Below are 22,016 nucleotides of genomic sequence, written 5' to 3' on the forward strand. Positions count from 1 at the left end.
ATCAAATCATTGTGTCAGAAGTGGAGTAAATTGATTGGCTGATTGTAATCTGTGTTCCTCGTTGGTTTCTCCAACAGCGGAGCATCACGTCTGACCTCTATTAGCTTCAGTAACCTTTCTGTCACACCACTGTGTCCTCCTCCTCTCACGAACCTGGGCTTTAACCTGGGTCAGGCATTCGGCTGATTGTTATTCCGCTAACCATCATCATAATTACTGGTCACAGAGGGTGATGGTGAGATTAGAATTAGAATAACACACACACATCCATCCATTTTCTGTACCACATCCTAGGCAGGGTCTCTTGAAGCCTGGAGCTTATCCCAGGGGACTCGGGGAACAAGACCGGGGGCACACTCACACACCCATTCATGGACTACGGACAATTTGGAAATGCCAATCAGCCTACAATGTATGTGTTTGGACCGGGGGAGGAAACCGGAGTACCCGGAGGAAACCCCCCGCAGCACGGGGAGAACACGCACACTCCGTGTACACAGGGCGTTTTTATACAGAGTTTTATTCCTGTTATACCACAGCAAATTGGCAAGTAGTACAATCATTTTTACTGTAGGAACTGTACCGTATTAGAAAGATTACATTCATATAGACCTATTTGTATGAGAACTTGAAGCACTTGAAGCGGGTACTGAGTGATAAAGTCCAGCTCTGTGGAATTATAAATAGCAGCGTTGGGAAAGAATGAAAGTGGACCAGAAAATACATGGAAATAAAATCGCTCACTCCAAGGTGACTCACAGCGGTGTTGGGGAAGAAGGTTACTCTAGGTCTTTCTTCCCCTTTTGATGTGAAAGTGTGTCAGGTGGATTTTAGCTTTTAGCGTTTAGCAACCCCCCCAAAAAAAAAAAAAAAAAAAAAAAAGCTTTTTGAAGTTCTCTCGAGTTCATACCGGTGGGTATCGCGAGGTAATCTCAACCGGTCAGGCATCCTTGAACAGAATTTGCAGGTTTACCTGAGCACAACAGGAATAAATTGCTTGCTTTATAGTTTGAGGGAAACAGCTAGGAGTGTAAACGTTCTCTTTCTTTGTTTATGTCTCTCGTATTCCCCACGAGGAGGTGAAGATGAGGTCGGGAGCTGCTAGCGTGAGATTTCGCTGCTTGGAAAATGGAAGCTTGTACAGTGTCGTGTCATTTCAGCTTTAAGCCTTCAGTGTCACACTTTCCTGTCTTTATAAAGGCTGCAAAGCACCGTGGGACAAACTTAACAAGACATTAGCTTGATTACTTAACAAGGTTTGTTACTATAGAAATCATAACGTATTCGTCAGGGCCGGGGCTCGAGCTCGGGTCGAGGTGAGATGAGAGTCAAACAATCTCTCCATGAGACACGGGCGATGATCCCAATTGCAAAGACGAACTCAAATGGAGTAAAACTCTCTGAACTGAGAGTTTGAATAAAAATCCAAATACATTTTTTTAAAAATGCAAAAACAGGATGCAAAGTTTATCCACGAAGTTCAGTCAGTAAATTCAAAGAAATAATCCGATGAGGAAATCCGCAACGCAAAAATATCTCCTCAAAGAAGTGAACCAACAGAAATAGATCCTCAAGGATAAAAAAAAAAAGGCAGGACCAACATTCAGTACGTTTACACGGACGACGATAATCCGATATGAACCCGATTAAGACGATACTCTGATTAAGAAACTCGCATGTAAACAGAGATTATCGATGACCCTAATCCGATTAAAGTCAGACTCGAAGTAAACACGGATGGAATTAAGACGTGTGGAGTGTTCCTGTTTTAGTCGCGTTATCGACGTGCGTTACACGTACACACCTTAATCACACTATTAACGTCGTGTGAGAGTTTTCACCGCATTGTGCGACAGGACACGATCACACACGGCAGCGCTCGACCGTTTGACGGCGAACAAGAGAGCACGGCCGCGTCCCAAACCGCGCACTTACCTGCTACAGTATATAGTAGGCGAGATACATGAATTTCACCTGCTATATAGACGGTAAGTACGCGGTTTGGGACGCAGCCCACGGCTTCAAGCGGGCGTCTATTTGCACGTACAGCACGACGAATAATTAACCGCACTCGAAGCGTTCGTAAAATTAAAAATAAAAACACCCTACCTAAACTGTATACGGTTCCATAACGAAGACCGACTGTACGTCGATACGTGAAATTCCGGAGGGACGTCGGACGGCGTGGCGCGGGGACGTAATGACGTGTGACGTTAATCGATCTCTGTTCTATAACATGTAAAACAGGAACATGAAAGGAGTATTCTAAAAGCGACTCATGTAAACACCTTAATCACAATATCGTCTTATTCAGAATAAGATCAATAATTAGATTAGCGCAGTCCGCGTAAACGTAGTAAGTGTTACTTACATGAGACACAGGAGGCTGGCCTTAGCAAAGAAATACACACAAGGGAATGGAGACACCGGTGACAGAGGGAACACAACAGGAGGGAACAACGAGGGTCTCTAGGGGCCAAAACATAAAATAGCAAGTCCAGAATCCCGATAGTATTAAAACAAGTGCGCTGTTGCTGCTGTTGTAAAAATAAATAAATAAATAAATTAATCAATACCTTCTGGACCAATCAGAATCGATAATTCAAATAGAATAGAAAATAGGATCTTACAACCTGTGATAGGTGTTTTTGTTTCCGGAAGGTGTTTGTTTTTCCTCAAGTCAGACAGGGACGGTGGATTTCCGTTCTCGGATGGTTCTTTTGTTCCCTCATCATCTCGTTTGCGATTCCGACGTCTTTGACTCTGTCTGCAATTTACTCTGACATGTGGGTCGTGACGCGTGCTCCGTCAGCCAGGCTCAAGCAGTCAGGCTTGTCAGGAGAAGTGCTTTAAATGACTCTGAGATGAAATCAGATCAGAAAGTGTGCGGTTTCTTGTTACGGCTCTTCTCTCTGCACTGCATCTCTATTATAGATCATAACAGGTTATTATTATTGATTTCAGTCTGCTAACTGGACCCGGTCAATTACCTCACACTCCGTAGGACAGACGGAATCTTTCATGAAGAGCATCGATCATCACAGAAGTCCTAATGTCACAGTGCCGTGTGTTTTGAGGCTTCCTGCTGCCCCTGTGGATATTTATGGATTTGAGAGATTTTGTACCTCCATACTTCCACCTCGGGCTGTTTATGCTTCTGTTCGGTTTTTGTTGTGCTGCCTTTAATCGATCAGTGCAACCAGAAGCTGAAAGAGACTTTTTGCTGGGCTCCAGAAATAGAGGTTTTCTTCTAGAACATACAATTCCCTCCACTAATATTGGCACCCTTGGTAAATATGAGCTGTGAAGGCTGTGAAAAATCGTCTTTAATGTTTAACCTTTTGGTATTTTGTTAAAAAAAAAAAAATTCACAAAAATACTCTGCTCTCATGGATATCAAACAATTGCAAACACAACACAGGTTTATAAAAAATATCTTATATTATATATAGGTGTGCAACAATTATTGGCACCCTTTTAGTCAGTATTTTGTGCTACATCCCTTTGCTGAGATAACAGCTCTGAGTCTTCTCCTATAACGCTGATGAGGTTGGAGAATACATGGCGAGGGATCTGAGAGCGTTCCTCCGTACAGAATCTCCCCAGATCCTTCAGATTTCGAGGTCCACGCTGGTGGAGTCTCCTCTTCAGTTCACCCCACAGGTGTTCTATGGGGTTCAGGTCAGGGGACTGGGATGGTCAGGGCAGGAGCTTGATATTGTGGTCAGTAAACCATTTCTGTGTTGATTCTGATGATGTTTTGGATCATCGTCCTGCTGGAAGATCCGACCACGGCCCATTTGAATCTTTCTGGCAGAGGCAGTCAGGTTTTCATTTAATATCTGTTGATATTTGATCGAGTCCATGATGCCATGTGTCCTAACAAAATGTCCAGGTCCTCTGTCAGAAAAACAGTCCCAAAACATTAAAGATCCTCCTCCATATTTAACCGTGGACATGAGGGACTTTTCCATACGGCTACCTCTCTGTGTGCTCCAAAACCACCTCTGTGTTTATTACCAAAAAGCTCTATTCTGGTTTCATCTGACCGTAGAACCCGATCCCATTTGAAGCTCCAGTCGTGTCTGACACACTGAAGACGCTCGAGTTTGTGTTTGGAAAAAAAATTGTCCTTCTTGGTAAATTTCTTTAGTACAAGAGGAATAAAACACTTTTTAAGACGAAAACATACTGTTTTTGGAAAATAACTTCAGGATGGTAATGATAATACTGCTTAGTGCACATTAAATGTTTCATGTTTCTCTCTCTCCCTCTCTCTCTCTCTCTCTCTGTAGGAGATAGTGGGCGGTAACCCTTCACAGAGGAACTGGAAGGGAATATTAATTGCTCTGCTGGTTATTCTGATCATCTGCTCTCTCATCGTTACCTCCGTCATCCTGCTCACACCAGGTACTTCTTTTTTTTTCCCCATTGTTACATGGTTTCTCTGTCTATCTTCCTCTTTACCTAATTAGCTATCGTTACTGGTTTGTTGGTGTCTGAATAATAAAAACAAAAAAAAACCTTGCATTTCTGCCAGTGTCTGTTTTCGGGTTATGATCAGAAGAGTTAGGCGTGGCCCATTACTTTATGTAGGAAAACCACCGTCCTTTTCAGATGGGAAGATGTCAATTAGATCTAGTGGAAAAATAATAAAGGGATCCGGTTCACTAAAACATTTTATATAGAGCTTCACTCTCAACAGCAAACAGATGATAAACACTGCACTAAGCACCGGCTTTACTGTTAAAATAAAAATATACTATTATTTATATTTTAGAATTTTATAAGTCCCAGAAATCCTAATCCCAGAAATCCTAATCACACATTGTGACATATACTATACATACAGTAAACAATATATGGCCAAAAGTATGTGCACCCCTGACCATCACACTCGTATGTGCTTGTTGAACGTCCCATTCCAGATTTATTTCCCACTTTGTTGTTATAATGCGCTCCACTCTTCCGGGAAGGCTTTCCACTAGATATTGGGGCGTGGCCGTGGGGATTCGTGTTCATTCAGCTACAAGAGCGTTAGTGAGGTCGAGGTCAGGCGCTGATGTCGATGTTAGGACGCTCCAGTTCCTGTTCATCCCAAAGGTGTTCAGTAGGGTTGAGGTCAGGGATCTGTACAGGACACACACGTTCTTCTACCTTCTTCCGACCTTCACACACCACGTCTTCATGGAGCTCGCTTTGTACACACTAGCATCGTCATAATGAAGCAGGTTTGGGCCTCTTAGTTCCAAGGGAAATTCTTAACACTATAGAATACAAAGGCATTCTTGGCAATTGTGGGCTTCGAACCTTCTGGCAACCGTTTGGAGAAGAACCACATACAGTACAAGTGTGATGGTTAGGTGTCCACATACTTTTGGCCATATAGTGTATAATATTTCTCTCCACCCGTGATCGATTGTGTTTCTGCCGTTAAAAAAAACTGTTCAGCCTGCAGTTACTTTCGATTTTTTTTCTTCTGGATGTTGCCTTCACAACTTTGAGAAGTATGATGCTCCGAGTTTAGTCTCGGCAACATGGACGAAGATGAGGTCAGAAATCTTCCCGGAAATCTTTCTGTGGCCAGGTTATATGATGTACAGCTCCATGTCTCACCGCAGATGAACACAGTCGAGCTCTATATTAATGTGTACGCTAAAGACTCATGCATTAATGAAGAGTGGCAGCTGTTTAAATCGTTTAAACAGATTGATCATTTAAAAAAAAATTGGATCAGATTGAGCACAAATTTCTATTAAGAAAAGTCTTTTTTCCACCCCGTTCAGCCCTGAAGTCGCGAGTAAGGAGTGTAACGTCTCATCACTCTGAGAGCGCTGTATTTTTCTCTTTCTGTGTCTCTACACATCATAATGTGTAGAATGGTTGAAGTCCATCTTCCTGCATTTATTGTGAGCCAATTCTGTCCCGTTTATTCAGATATTGCTCCTTTCTTATATTCGCACAGAGACGCCTCGCCGCCTTCCCTGACAGCACTTTCTTTATCCCAGCGAGTATTTCTAGATAAGCGATGTCTGAGATCGTCGTTGTTCTGCTCGTCGTTTCGGGTTCTCAGCAGCTGTGCCGTGTGAAAACGTTCTCGACGTTCCAGTTTCCTGCATTCAGAACAGCGTGTGTAGTGCAGTGAAGTGTTCGTGAGCTTCCTGTTGGGCTGCAGTGACAGGAAATCTAAGACATTTATGCAAATGAAGCTTCACCTAATTAAATATGTTGCATACTTAATAAAACAAAAACAAACAAACAAACAAACAAAAATCCTAGTCTTTTAATGTTGTTAGAATCAAATAAAAATTTGATGAGTACAGTTTGATGTTGTTGCCATCCAGAGAAAGACTTTTACAGAAAAGTATTTTATTGTTCAATTAAGAAAAGCCCACACACTATTATTATTATTATTATTATTATAATTATTATTATAATTATTATTATTATTATTATTATTATTATTATTATTATTGTTGTTGATGTTGTTGTTGACTTTTTCAAGATAAAATATATAGCAAATCCATATTATTATTATTATTATTATTATTATTATTATTATTATTGTTGTTGTTGTTGTTGTTGTTGTTGTTGTTGACTTTTTCAGGATAAAATATAAAGCAAATCCATATTATTATTATTATTATTATTATTATTATTATTATTGTTGTTGTTGTTGTTGTTGTTGACTTTTTCCAGGATAAAATATATAGCAAATCCATATTATTATTATTATTATTATTATTATTATTATTGTTGTTGTTGATGTTGTTGACTTTTTCAGGATAAATATATAGCAAGTCCATATTATTATTATTATTATTATTATTATTATTATTATTGTTATTATTATTGTTGTTGTTGTTGTTGTTGTTGTTGTTGACTTTTTCAGGATAAAATATAAAGCAAATCCATATTATTATTATTATTATTATTATTATTATTATTGTTGTTGTTGTTGTTGTTGTTGTTGACTTTTTCAGGATAAATATATAGCAAGTCCATATTATTATTATTATTATTATTATTATTATTATTATTATTGTTGTTGTTGTTGTTGTTGACTTTTTCAGGATAAAATATGAAGCAAATCCATATTATTATTATTATTATTATTATTATTATTATTATTATTGTTGTTGTTGTTGTTGTTGTTGACTTTTTCAGGATAAAATATGAAGCAAATCCAACAATGATCAGTATTTTAGGAATTTCCGCTGTGATATTCTTCTGACTAAGGGCCACATTTTATGAATAGCGCTCATCTAGAAACTGAAATATTTGGGTTTGGATAAGAAATAAAACAAATTTAGAGGAAGAACGCTTTTAAAAATACAATGTGGCATAATGTTATGACTGTAGTGTGGTTTATGAGGTTTTTAAAGAAAACTGACATTCATATCATAATGACATCATAACTTACACAAGTCCACTCCGAAAGTATTGGAACAGCAAGGCCGATTCTATTGTATTCACTATACGTTTGGATTTGAGGGGAAAATATGAATACGAGACGACAGATCGGAATTTCAGCTTTCGTTTCCTGATATTTACATCTGGATATGTTGAACAGCATACAACATACAACATGGCACCCAATTTTTAGCTGAGCTAAAAAAGTATAGGAAGTAAATGAAAGTAATTGACACTGAATATTTGGTTGCACACTTGGCTAAATATAACTGTTGCATTCTTCTTTTGTGTTGCTTTTCCAGGCTTTTGTGAAATGCTGCTCAACTGGGTTAAGGTCTGGTGATTGACTTGGCCAGTCTAAAACCTTCCACTTTTTCCCACTGGCTCAAAACGGACGGCTTTTCTCCCATAGACAGTTATCTGGTCTTCATGTTGGTTTATCCTTTTTAACAAGTTCAGTCTTCACAGGTGAAACTAAGAGTAGACATTCAGAGCTATTCATTCTTTAAACAATCGATGTAACAGAGCACCCCTGGACAGCAAGAAACACCAATCAGTTACATGTTCCAATATTTTTGATCACTTGAAAAACAAGTGGGTTCAAACAAAAGGTGGCATCTAGATGTAAATATGAGGAAATGAAAGCTGAAAACAATAGAATCTGCCTTGCTGTTCCAATACTTTCGGAGGGGACTGAATATATTTCAGGAAACAAGCTTTTCGGGGTATACTGTACAACCTGGCATGATTATGAAGTGGGCAGAGCTTCTTCTTCAAAGTTTACGACGTTTCAGATAATGCGCTGTTCGCGTGTGGATAAAAACAAAAACAGTGAAATAGAGATTTCTTTTTTCCCCCGGTTGAGTTTTACATTTTATACTAATACGGTTTTAAAAGAAGACATGTTATAGATAACCTTTCTAAATGCACTATCGTAAATATTATTGACGTGACCAAAAATCATCGATTCTACCTGTAGTGTCTTGTCTTAACGATTAAATATTACTAACTGCATTCTCACACCAGCGCTCACGCTGAAACGCGACAGCGGCGTTTTATCTTTCTCGGCTCACACGCCGTTTATTTGCTAATGAAATAACGAGGCATTCGTACGAACACAAGGTCACCGTGTGCTCCTTTTTTCAGGGATAGAATGAGAGCTCAGCTGCACACGGCACACGAACCTCCAGCGCACTCGATGATCTCTTATTACTCATGAGGGACACTTTTTGTATTACAGCCAGTCCCAAGTCTTCTAGTTTGTTTGGATGATGTGAATGGATTTATTCTGCTTGTGTTCTGACCTTTCAAGGCGTCGCATGTCTGTTCATATGTACTAGTCGAACAGTCGTTTAAGAAAGTAGTCAACTAGTCGTCTTTGTCCGTAGTTAATCCGACTCGTGTCCGTAGATTTTTGGTGATGCAGGATGACGTTAACAAAATGAAGCTGAGAGACTATCACACTTTAATTATACCGTAAGCGCTTATACTATCTGGCGAATTGTTGGTCACAATAGTTATAGGCAATTTAGAATCGACAACACACAGTCATCCAGCATACAGTCTAGCAGTTCGATTTTTGCGCCGTTTTAGACGTTGTTCATCTTTATTAACCAGGGTTGCCAGGTTTTAACAAAATTACCATTCCAACTACATCTCAAAAACCACACATAAGACCTGAAATTCTGGGCATCAGAAAAACTGCAGATGTTTTGTTCTTATCCTCAGCCTTTCCATGAAGGGAAACGGAAGTGTTTCGCGTGTATTTCTGACGTATGGACATTATCCGCTCCCTTTTCCCAATTTTCACAATATCTCTAACAACAGAAATGGTTCTGTATATCATAGACACACTACCTGCACCTAGGCTTTGTCTTTTTGGGGCCATTCTATTAGATTTCATTCAGATTATTAGACATAAAAACAAGAAGAATTTGAGACTAGTCCTCGAAAACCCTCTCATTAAGCGTCCCGTGTGCTGCTCCTCCCCCGATCATGGGGCAGCGTGATTCGTTCCCCAATGGGCCTCTATTAGAGCTTGTTGCAGTTCTCATTTTTGACCAGTAGGTGGGGCGCTGAGCACTGAGCTCGCGGCACCACGATTCCACATCTAAAAAGCGAGCGGATAAAGGAACATCTGCTTTTATCTGTCAATTAGCAACGTTTTTTTTTAAAGTCGAAACCTGACCCTAGTACTTCACTGTAATGTAAAATGCATCAAGTTGCGAATGAGGACTTCATGAAGATTAATATTTGCTGAACCCCTGATATAAACGATGGGTTATACATTAGTAAATTATTTATTATTCTTTCTGTCCTGTGCCAGGTGAAGATGACAATCTGGCCTTGAAGGGGAAAGTGACACTGGAGGACATTTTCAGGAAGGACTTCAGAGTTCACGACCCTGAGGCTAAATGGATCAGCGGTGAGCCGTCATTTTCTTTTAAGCTCTGTGCTGATCTGCAGGCTGGCCATGCAGGGCCATCTTCAGCAGCAGTGCGTGATTTTTAGGTGAGGCATGAGTAGGGTATCAGGATGGATCAGGCAGGTCCGGAGGGCAGAAGGATTCAGGATCACTGGTATCGCAGGGGTAACGTGTAGACAGACAGAGAGAGAGAGAGAGAGATAAAGAAAGACTGTTAGGTATGCTCTTTTCCTGTAATGTTTAAGAAGATGTACGTTGTGCTCAGAGTGCAATCGGGGACAAGAGTATCTATGACAACATAAGGTAGGAAGGTAACACAGACATGACGGCGCCCTGAGACACGAGAGAAAAAAACTCACTCAATCCTTTTATGTTGCTTTCACTTATGCAGTGATTAGTCTGAATTGACTTAACACCAGGAAGTGAGTCATACCTGCCTTGTTTTTGTAGATTTGATCTGCGAAACTGAGCAGAGCTGCAGTGCTGGACAGAGACAGAGGACAGAGCAGTAGTGCTGGACAGAGACAGAGGACAGAGCTATAGTGCTGGACAGAGACAGAGGACAGAGCTGTAGTGCTGGAAAGAGACAGAGGACAGAGCTGTAGTGCTGGACAGAGACAGAGGACAGAGCTATAGTGCTGGACAGAGACAGAGGACAGAGCTATAGTGCTGGACAGAGACAGAGGACAGAGCTGTAGTGCTGGACAGAGACAGAGGACAGAGCTGTAGTGCTGGAAAGAGACAGAGGACAGAACTGCAGTGCTGGACAGAGACAGAGGACAGAGCTGTAGTGCTGGACAGAGACAGAGGACAGAGCAGTAGTGCTGGACAGAGACAGAGGACAGAGCTATAGTGCTGGACAGAGACAGAGGACAGAGCTGTAGTGCTGGAAAGAGACAGAGGACAGAGCTGTAGTGCTGGACAGAGACAGAGGACAGAGCTGTAGTGCTGGACAGAGACAGAGGACAGAGCTGTAGTGCTGGAAAGAGACAGAGGACAGAGCTGTAGTGCTGGAAAGAGACAGAGGACAGAACTGCAGTGCTGGACAGAGACAGAGGACAGAGCTGTAGTGCTGGACAGAGACAGAGGACAGAGCTGTAGTGCTGGACAGAGACAGAGGACAGAGCTGTAGTGCTGGACAGAGACAGAGGACAGAGCTGTAGTGCTGGAAAGAGACAGAGGACAGAGCTGTAGTGCTGGAAAGAGACAGAGGACAGAACTGTAGTGCTGGACAGAGACAGAGGACAGAGCTGTAGTGCTGGACAGAGACAGAGGACAGAGCTGTAGTGCTGGAAAGAGACAGAGGACAGAGCTGTAGTGCTGGAAAGAGACAGAGGACAGAACTGCAGTGCTGGACAGAGACAGAGGACAGAGCTGTAGTGCTGGACAGAGACAGAGGACAGAGCTGTAGTGCTGGAAAGAGACAGAGGACAGAGCTGTAGTGCTGGACAGAGACAGAGGACAGAGCTGTAGTGCTGGACAGAGACAGAGGACAGAGCTGTAGTGCTGGAAAGAGACAGAGGACAGAGCTGTAGTGCTGGAAAGAGACAGAGGACAGAACTGCAGTGCTGGACAGAGACAGAGGACAGAGCTGTAGTGCTGGACAGAGACAGAGGACAGAGCTGTAGTGCTGGACAGAGACAGAGGACAGAGCTGTAGTGCTGGACAGAGACAGAGGACAGAGCTGTGGTGCTGGACAGAGACAGAGGACAGAGCTGTAGTGCTGGACAGAGACAGAGGACAGAGCTGTAGTGCTGGAAAGAGACAGAGGACAGAGCTGTAGTGCTGGACAGAGACAGAGGACAGAGCAGTAGTGCTGGACAGAGACAGAGGACAGAGCTATAGTGCTGGACAGAGACAGAGGACAGAGCTGTAGTGCTGGAAAGAGACAGAGGACAGAGCTGTAGTGCTGGACAGAGACAGAGGACAGAGCTATAGTGCTGGACAGAGACAGAGGACAGAGCTATAGTGCTGGACAGAGACAGAGGACAGAGCTGTAGTGCTGGACAGAGACAGAGGACAGAGCTGTAGTGCTGGAAAGAGACAGAGGACAGAACTGCAGTGCTGGACAGAGACAGAGGACAGAGCTGTAGTGCTGGACAGAGACAGAGGACAGAGCAGTAGTGCTGGACAGAGACAGAGGACAGAGCTATAGTGCTGGACAGAGACAGAGGACAGAGCTGTAGTGCTGGAAAGAGACAGAGGACAGAGCTGTAGTGCTGGACAGAGACAGAGGACAGAGCTGTAGTGCTGGACAGAGACAGAGGACAGAGCTGTAGTGCTGGAAAGAGACAGAGGACAGAGCTGTAGTGCTGGAAAGAGACAGAGGACAGAACTGCAGTGCTGGACAGAGACAGAGGACAGAGCTGTAGTGCTGGACAGAGACAGAGGACAGAGCTGTAGTGCTGGACAGAGACAGAGGACAGAGCTGTAGTGCTGGACAGAGACAGAGGACAGAGCTGTGGTGCTGGACAGAGACAGAGGACAGAGCTGTGGTGCTGGACAGAGACAGAGGACAGAGCTGTAGTGCTGGACAGAGACAGAGGACAGAGCTGTAGTGCTGGACAGAGACAGAGGACAGAGCTGTAGTGCTGGACAGAGACAGAGGACAGAGCTGTAGTGCTGGACAGAGACAGAGGACAGAGCTGTAGTGCTGCAGGAACACTGTGTTCTGGAGATTTAGACCAGTGAACAAATGTTTATATAATGTTTTAAAATGTTTATATAGTTATTGAATCATTTATTTGGCGCGGACATGCTGTGTGTTCTCCATGCTGTATGATTCCTGGTGATTTCCATGATGTTTACACACACTCTGTAAAGCTCTGTTGATGTTTCTTTCCCCATCACCACATGTCAGAGCAACGAATAAATGACTTTTTAAGCTCTTCACGCACCTCAGAATGCTTCGTTTTTCTTTTCGGGTTAATTATGTGTCGTGTGAAAACAAACCAAACCAAAAAGTATCAATTTCACGCTGACTAAAGGGACTAATATGTGTCATTGGATAAAAGGTCATGTCTCTTTACCGTGAGATTTTGTCCATCACCTGCTCTCTGTGTCAGTAATGGACTTCGGTTCTCATCACTCGCTCTGCTGCTCCGGTGTGACTGCAAACAAACGACTCCATGATCACCTCATTAGTGATCAGATTATCCAGATCAGTTTGTAAATGAAACCACTACATCCCTGACTATACTCACATCAGGATTTATATGCTAGGGCCTGAGCCATCTTTCGTAAAAAGCAACCAGTTGCTGGGGCGAACTCAAACAGTGTACAGACGAGGAGGTGAGAGAGCAGGACAGACTGAAGAACTAAAGCGCCGCTGCATCATCGCTCTCTTTAGGTGGAGTTGAAGCGAAGGATAGGATCGCTATCAGCAGGTAGTGGAAGAGCATTGTGGGTAGTTTAGGAAAGCGTTAACCAAAGCAGAGCATCAGAGATGAGCTCAGTGAGCAGAACGCACCCCTGTGTGTATGGGTGTTTCGAATTTGATATGCCTCTGTGTGTAGGTGAGGAGATTCTCTATCGCACTCGTGAAGGTGATGTGCTGAAGTTCAACGCGGAGACGAACAAGAGCACACTGCTGGTGTCCAACAGGAAGTTTGTGAGTCTCTATTTCTGTATTTGTCCTCCGATTGTGTGACAGCTTTAAACAGGAATCACACAATAAACACGCGCACACACACACACACACACACACACACACACACACACTATAAATTATATAAGCGATAAACTCTATCAGTTGGTGGACTTTAAACCCTTGATCAGCGAGTGGGGTTTAATACTCTTGATCAGTAGGGTAGGTAGGGTTCAACATCTTTGATTTGTGGGCAGGGTTTAATTCTCTAGGGCAGTAGATAGATAGGGTTTATTATCGTTAGTTTGTGGTTGGGATTTAATACCCTCTATCAGTGGGTGGAGTTTAATACCCTCTATCAGTGGGTGGAGTTTAATACCCTCTATCAGTGGGTGGAGTTTAATACCCTCAATCAGTGGGTGGAGTTTAATACCCTCAATCAGTGGGTGGAGTTTAATACCCTCAATCAGTGGGTGGAGTTTAATACCCTCAATCAGTGGGTGGAGTTTAATACCCTCGATCAGTGGGTGGAGTTTATTACACTCGATCAGTGGGTGGAGTTTAATACCCTCAATCAGTGGGTGGAGTTTAATACACTGGATCAGTGGGTGGAGTTTAATACACTCAATCAGTGGGTGGAGTTTAATGCCCTCAATCAGTGAGTGGAGTTTAATACACTCGATCAGTGGATGGAATTTAATACACTCGATCAGTTTGCGGGGTTTAATACCCTGAATCAGTGGGTGGAGTTTAATACACTAGATCAGTGGATGGAGTTTAATACCCTCAATCAGTGGATGGAGTTTAATACACTCGATAAGTGGGTGGAGTTTAATACACTCAATCAGTGGGTGGAGTTTAATGCCCTCAATCAGTGAGTGGAGTTTAATACACTAGATCAGTGGGTGGAATTTAATGCCCTCAATCAGTGGGTGGAGTTTAATACACTAGATCAGTGGATGGAGTTTAATACACTCGATCAGTTTGCGGGGTTTAATACCCTTGATCTGTGGGTGGAGTTTAATACCCTCAATCAGTGGGTGGAGTTTAATACACTCGATCAGTGGGTGGAGTTTAATACACTCGATCAGTGGATGGAGTTTAATACACTCGATAAGTGGGCGGAGTTTAATACACTAGATCAGTGGATGGAGTTTAATACACTCGATAAGTGGGCGGAGTTTAATACACTCGATCAGTGGATGGAGTTTAATACACTCGATAAGTGGGCGGAGTTTAATACACTAGATCAGTGGATGGAGTTTAATACACTCGATAAGTGGGCGGAGTTTAATACACTCGATCAGTGGATGGAGTTTAATACACTCGATAAGTGGGCGGAGTTTAATACACTAGATCAGTGGATGGAGTTTAATGCCCTCAATCAGTGGGTGGAGTTTAATACACTCGATCAGTGGGTGGAGTTTAATACACTCGATCAGTGGATGGAGTTTAACACACTCGATCAGTGGGCGGGGTTTAATACCCTTGATCTGTGGGCAGGGTTTAATAGTCTCTTTCATTAATACTCCCCATCAGTGAGTGGGGTTTAGTACCCTTGGTCAGTGGATGTAGTTTAATACTTTACGCTTAACACTCTCGGTTAGTCCGTTAGTGGGCGGGGTTAAATAGAAAGCCCATGATGTTTATTTATAGGCTCTCATTTCTTCTTATTGTCCACTTTGTAGGAAATGTATAAGGCCATTAAGTATGAGCTTTCTGCAGACCTGAAGCATGTTCTGCTGGCCTACAACGTGGAGCCGGTAACACACACACACACACACACACACACACACACACACACACACACACACACACACACACTGCAGCACTCCATCTGATGTGTTTACAGTTTAGTACATTACAATCATAAATATACTCATGATGTGTAAAAATTCTGATTGTATTTAATGAGATTTTAACGTTCACACTGTCCTTCTTTCTGTCTCTCTCCCATTCTCTCTCTGTTTCTCTCTTTGGGCTCTCTCTTTCTCTCTCTCTCTCTCTTTCTCTCTCTCTCTCTCTCTTGTGTTCTTTCTCTCTCTCTCTCTCGCTCTCTCTCCTGCAGCTTTATCGTCACTCTTTCACTGCTTACTACATCATCTGTAGTTTGGAGACTCCGTAAGTACACACACACACACACACACACACACACACACACACAGAGAGAGAGAGTAGCACATATGATACAGACCCTAGAGGTAAATTCTCGGACGTGTGAAGGACAAACAGTGGAAAATGTGTGTATTATTCACAGGCAAACATGGATTCTGACTCCTCCAGAAGTGCGTAATGCTCCTCTTCAGTACGCAGGATGGGGACCACGAGGACAGCAGCTGGTAATTATACATTTCCCATAATCCTTCACTCCTACCATGAGTACAGTTAAACCTCCTTCCCTAGTGGTTCACACATTCCAGGTTTATTTATGGGTCCATCAAACCGCTTTGCAAATTCTCTTTCACTCTGTAGCACCCAGTAACACACTGTAACACACTCTCTAACACACTGTAACACACCCAGTAACACACTGTAACACACCCAGTAACACACTCTCTAACACACTGTAACACACCCAGTAACACACTCTCTAACACACTGTAACACACCCAGTAACACACTCTCTAACACACTGTAACACACCCAGTAACACACTGTAACACACTCTCTAACACACTGTAACACACCCAGTAACACACTGTAACACACGCTCTAACACACCCAGTAACACACTCTCTAACACACTGTAACACACCCAGTAACACACTGTAACACACCCAGTAACACACTGTAACACACTCTCTAACACACTGTAACACACCCAGTAACACACTGTAACACACTGTAACACACCCAGTAACACACTGTAACACACTCTCTAACACACTGTAACACACCCAGTAACACACTGTAACACACTCTCTAACACACTGTAACACACCCAGTAACACACTGTAACACACTCTCTAACACACTGTAACACACCCAGTAACACACTGTAACACACTCTCTAACACACTGTAACACACCCAGTAACACACTCTGTAATACACTGTAACACACTCTCTAACACACTCTGTAACACACCCGGTAACACACTCTCTAACACACTGTAACACACTCTCTAACACTCTGTAACACACCCAGCAACACACTCTGTAACAGACTGTAACACTCAGTAACACACGCTGTAACAGACTGTAACACACCCAGCAGCACACTCTGTAACACACTGTAACACACCCAGTAACACACTCTGTAACAGACTGTAACACTCAGTAACACACTCTGTAACAGACTGTAACACTCAGTAACACACACTGTAACAGACTGTAACACACCCAGTAATCTACACACTGTTCCACAAAAATGTCATTCCTCTCCTCTGTCCTGTTATTTTAGATTTTTATATTTGAGAATAATATCTACTACCGCTCCACCGTCGAGAGCCGAACCATCCGCCTGGTTTCCACTGGCAAAGAAGGTGTGATATTCAACGGCCTTGGTGATTGGCTGTATGAGGGTAAGCTAATGCTAACACTTAGCATCGGTGCACAATACACACTTGGTATCACACCCCCATTCCATACACTGCATGGACTCAATAACCCCCACGTTTCCATACAGTGGACTTGATGATGCCCATATTTCCATATATACAAACTACTGACTCCAACATTTCCATCTATGGACTTAATTATACCCACATTTCCTTATATGTGGACTCACTGACGCCTACATTTCCATATATACACTCAACCACACACACATTTCCATATATACACTCAACCACACACACATTTCCATATATACACTCAACCACACACACATTTCCATATATAGACTCAACCACACACACATTTCCATATATAGACTCAACCACACACACATTTCCATATATGGACTCAACCACACACACATTTCCATATATAGACTCAACCACACACACATTTCCATATATACACTCAACCACACACACATTTCCATATATAGACTCAACCACACACACATTTCCATATATAGACTCAACCACACACACATTTCCATATATAGACTCAACCACACACACATTTCCATATATAGACTCAACCACACACACATTTCCATATATAGACTCAACCACACACACATTTCCATATATAGACTCAACCACACACACATTTCCATATATAGACTCAACCACACACACATTTCCATATATACACTCAACCACACACACATTTCCATATATACACTCAACCACACACACATTTCCATATATAGACTCAACCACACACACATTTCCATATATAGACTCAACCACACACACATTTCCATATATAGACTCAACCACACACACATTTCCATATATAGACTCAACCACACACACATTTCCATATATAGACTCAACCACACACACATTTCCATATATAGACTCAACCACACACACATTTCCATATATAGACTCAACCACACACACATTTCCATATATACACTCAACCACACACACATTTCCATATATAGACTCAACCACACACACATTTCCATATATAGACTCAACCACACACACATTTCCATATATAGACTCAACCACACACACATTTCCATATATAGACTCAACCACACACACATTTCCATATATAGACTCAACCACACACACATTTCCATATATAGACTCAACCACACACACATTTCCATATATACACTCAACCACACACACATTTCCATATATAGACTCAACCACACACACATTTCCATATATAGACTCAACCACACACACATTTCCATATATAGACTCAACCACACACACATTTCCATATATAGACTCAACCACACACACATTTCCATATATAGACTCAACCACACACACATTTCCATATATAGACTCAACCACACACACATTTCCATATATAGACTCAACCACACACACATTTCCATATATAGACTCAACCACACACACATTTCCATATATAGACTCAACCACACACACATTTCCATATATAGACTCAACCACACACACATTTCCATATATACACTCAACCACACACACATTTCCATATATAGACTCAACCACACACACATTTCCATATATACACTCAACCACACACACATTTCCATATATAGACTCAACCACACACACATTTCCATATATAGACTCAACCACACACACATTTCCATATATAGACTCAACCACACACACATTTCCATATATACACTCAACCACACACACATTTCCATATATAGACTCAACCACACACACATTTCCATATATAGACTCAACCACACACACATTTCCATATATAGACTCAACCACACACACATTTCCATATATGGACTCAACCACACACACATTTCCATATATAGACTCAACCACACACACATTTCCATATATGGACTCAATGACTCCCAGTGTGTGTGTGTGTTTAATGTGAGAGAATCTCTTTCTCCCTCACAGAGATGATCTTCCAGTCCCATGTGGCTCACTGGTGGTCTCCTGACGGGACTCGTCTGCTGTACGCCTCCATCAACGACACTCTGGTGCCCAAAATGGAACTGCCCATGTTCACAGGGTCACCGTACCCAACGAGCCGAACATACCATTACCCCAAAGTACGCCCCCGCCCGGCATGGATATAGAGATATAAAGTGGGACAGTCAGACTGAAATACACACAACAGCTTATTTTATTTCACTAAAACCGGATTTATTGTACTTTAGAATACAGTATTAAATAAGAACACTACCGTTTTCAATTATTCAAAAATTCATCACATGAAAATGAAATGTAACTGAATGTAGATGTTACGCTGTGAACACGTTGTTGGCTACAGGCCGGAGAGGAGAACCCTGTGATCTCTCTGTATGTGGTGAACCTGAACGGCCCGTTACACACCATTCAGATGAAGAGACCTGACGACCACAGGATCCGGTCAGTCCAGAATAACTCAAATCTCATTGTTTAATTTCAGTTTGTTTATTTATTTATCTATTTGTTTGTTTAGTTTCTTTACTTACTGACTTACATATGTACGTAAGGTCCCCTCTGAAAGTATTGGAACAACAAGACCGATTCTATTGTTTTCGCGATACATTGAAGACATTTGGGTTTGAAAGCAAAAGTTAAACGACTTAAAACATGCCACCTTTGTATCAGACCACCCAATTTTTAGATGAGCAAAAGTAATGGAACAGATAGTTTTAAAGTAAATGGAAGTCAATAACGCTTAATATTTAGTTGCATTTCCCTTGCATGCAATAACTGCATCAAACCTGTGACTCAGAGACACCGAACTGTTGGTCTCTTCTTTTGTGAAGCTTTTCCATGTTTCTATCGCAGCTTCTTCCAGTAGTTGTTTGTTTCGTGGGGTTTCTCCCTTCAGTCTCCTCTTCAGGAGGTGGAATGCTGATCAGTTGGGTTAAGGTCTGGAGATTGACTGGTCCAGTCTAAAACCCTCCATTTTCCCCCCTGATGAAGTCCTGTGTTGAGGTGGCAGTGTGTTTTGGATCGTTGTCGTGCTCATGGTGAAGTTCCTCCTGATTAATTTGGATGCATTTCTCTGTAAATTGTAAATAAAACGTTCCTGTAAACCTCTGAATTCATTCTGCTGCTTCCATCATGAGTTCCATCATCAGTAAAGATTAGTGAGAATGTTCCAGAAGCAGCCGTGCGACCCCAAGCCGTGACACTACCTCCACCATGTCTCACAGATCAGCTTGTATGTTTTGGATCATGTTTTGGAGCAGATCCGTTCTTTCTCCACACTTTGGCCTTCCCAAAAGGCCAGCACACACATGCACACATCTAGATGTAAGTACCAGGAAGTAGAAGATGAAATCCAAAACTCTCGCCTCATCTCCATCGTTTGATCTCAAACCCAAATGTCTTTGGTGTACAGCACAAATTATTGAACTGGCCTTGCCGTTCCAATAGTTTCGGAGTACTAACATACTAACTTACTAACTTGTGTGATTTACTGACTTACCTACTGACTTATTTACAGGCTTACATGCTTACTGACTTTCCTCTCTCTCTGTATAACTGTACACTTTGGTAAAGGTGATTTTGTCCTCTGAAGAGGAGTAACGGTGGCGTTTTTAAAATAATCTATCAAAATATCAAAACAATCGAAAATAATTATTTTCGCATTATTATTCACTCTTCGTATTTTTCCTCTAGAGAGTTTTACATCACAATGGTGAAATGGGCCACGAGCACGAAGCTGGCGGTGAAGTGGTTAAACCGAGCGCAGAACTTCTCCATACTGAGTCTGTGTGAGGCCACGACGGGATTCTGCACCAAGGTGTATACATACACACACACACACACACACACACACATACTTCTGTAATGGATGATGGGAAAAATCGACTTCTAATGCCACAGGATATTTACATTTACTAAAGGCACTATTTAAGATGAATGATGACAAAAAACTAGTGACATTTGTAAATGTGTGTGTGTGTGTGTGTGTGTGTGTGTGTGTTTCAGAAACATGAGGATGAGCGTGAGACAGGGCTGGACAGACAGGTAAGAGAGCCTTATGCTTTAAAGGCGATACTAACACTTGCAGATTAACAAAACAATCATTTGACACTATTATAACATTTGTATTGCTGTGTATTACTTTCACAGACAATTTGATTGGTCGCTGGCTGCTAATTTGCATAAATCTGGCACATGAATATGACACAGACACTGTATGTTAGATTCTGGATACTGATTGGTCAGAGACAAGTAAGTAAATAGGAATTTGTGTGTGTGTGTGTGTGTGTGTGTGTGTGTGTGTGTGTGTGTGTGTTGTAGAACGAAGCTCCACTTTTCTCTAAAGACGGCCTGAAGCTCTTCTTCACTTCTGCTGTCCCTCAGGAGGGGCGGGGCAAATTCTTTCATGTGTCCATGGCAACGCCACAGGTACACACCTTATACGCACACATCGTACACATCTTCAGCTGTGCTGTCTGTAAGGGGGCGGGGCAAATTCTTCCACTTGTCCATGTCCATGTCACTGGTATACACACACACTGTGCACACACACACACACACACACACACACAAACACACCTCATACTCACACACACTACATAATACACACACCTCACACAAACATACACAGACTTAGAGATATTGCATTATTGAAGACTTATCACGGTGTGTGTGTGTGTGTGTGTGTGTGTGTGTGTGTGTGTGTGTGTGTGTGTGTGTGTGTGTGTGTGTGTCTTTCAGCCCAACAGCACCTCAGAGACTCTTCAGTCTATCACATCAGGCAGCTGGGACGTTACACAGCTTCTGGCCTACAACGAGAACACCCAGCTAATGTGAACACACGCACACGCACATGCTCACACACACACACACACACACACACACACACACACACACACACACACACACACAGTGTTTTAGTTTAATGGTGTGATGTCTATTGTGTATTACAGATACTATGTGAGCACAGAGGAGGATCCCAAGCGTCGCCACTTGTACAGGTAAAAACCGCTTTAACTCTTTTGTGTGTGTGTGTGTGAGATGTGTGTGAGATGTGTGTGTGAGGTGTGTGTGAGGTGTGTGTGAGATGTGTGTGTGAGATGTGTCTGAGATGTGTGTGTGTGTGTGTG

The 22,016-nt window shown here is 42.2% G+C and overlaps 1 protein-coding gene across 4 annotated transcripts in view; it reads left to right on the forward strand.

The window, feature by feature from the left end:
* The window catches only part of dpp6a (dipeptidyl-peptidase 6a), a 106,661-nt gene that overhangs the window by 73,727 nt on the left and 10,918 nt on the right, over positions 1–22,016 (forward strand). For all 4 annotated transcript variants that reach the window (XM_053684253.1, XM_053684255.1, XM_053684251.1 and 1 more), the window contains 14 exons: positions 4,296–4,410; positions 9,740–9,838; positions 13,354–13,448; positions 15,113–15,187; positions 15,493–15,545; positions 15,682–15,763; positions 16,827–16,947; positions 18,859–19,013; positions 19,235–19,332; positions 20,581–20,704; positions 20,893–20,931; positions 21,208–21,315; positions 21,628–21,719; positions 21,840–21,887. In XM_053684253.1, coding sequence (XP_053540228.1) covers positions 4,296–4,410; positions 9,740–9,838; positions 13,354–13,448; positions 15,113–15,187; positions 15,493–15,545; positions 15,682–15,763; positions 16,827–16,947; positions 18,859–19,013; positions 19,235–19,332; positions 20,581–20,704; positions 20,893–20,931; positions 21,208–21,315; positions 21,628–21,719; positions 21,840–21,887 — 1,304 coding nt within the window. The remainder of the gene's footprint in view (positions 1–4,295; positions 4,411–9,739; positions 9,839–13,353; positions 13,449–15,112; positions 15,188–15,492; positions 15,546–15,681; positions 15,764–16,826; positions 16,948–18,858; positions 19,014–19,234; positions 19,333–20,580; positions 20,705–20,892; positions 20,932–21,207; positions 21,316–21,627; positions 21,720–21,839; positions 21,888–22,016) is intronic.

Source organism: Ictalurus punctatus, chromosome 1, assembly GCF_001660625.3.
Source record: "Ictalurus punctatus breed USDA103 chromosome 1, Coco_2.0, whole genome shotgun sequence".
Taxonomy (NCBI): Eukaryota; Metazoa; Chordata; class Actinopteri; order Siluriformes; family Ictaluridae; genus Ictalurus; species Ictalurus punctatus.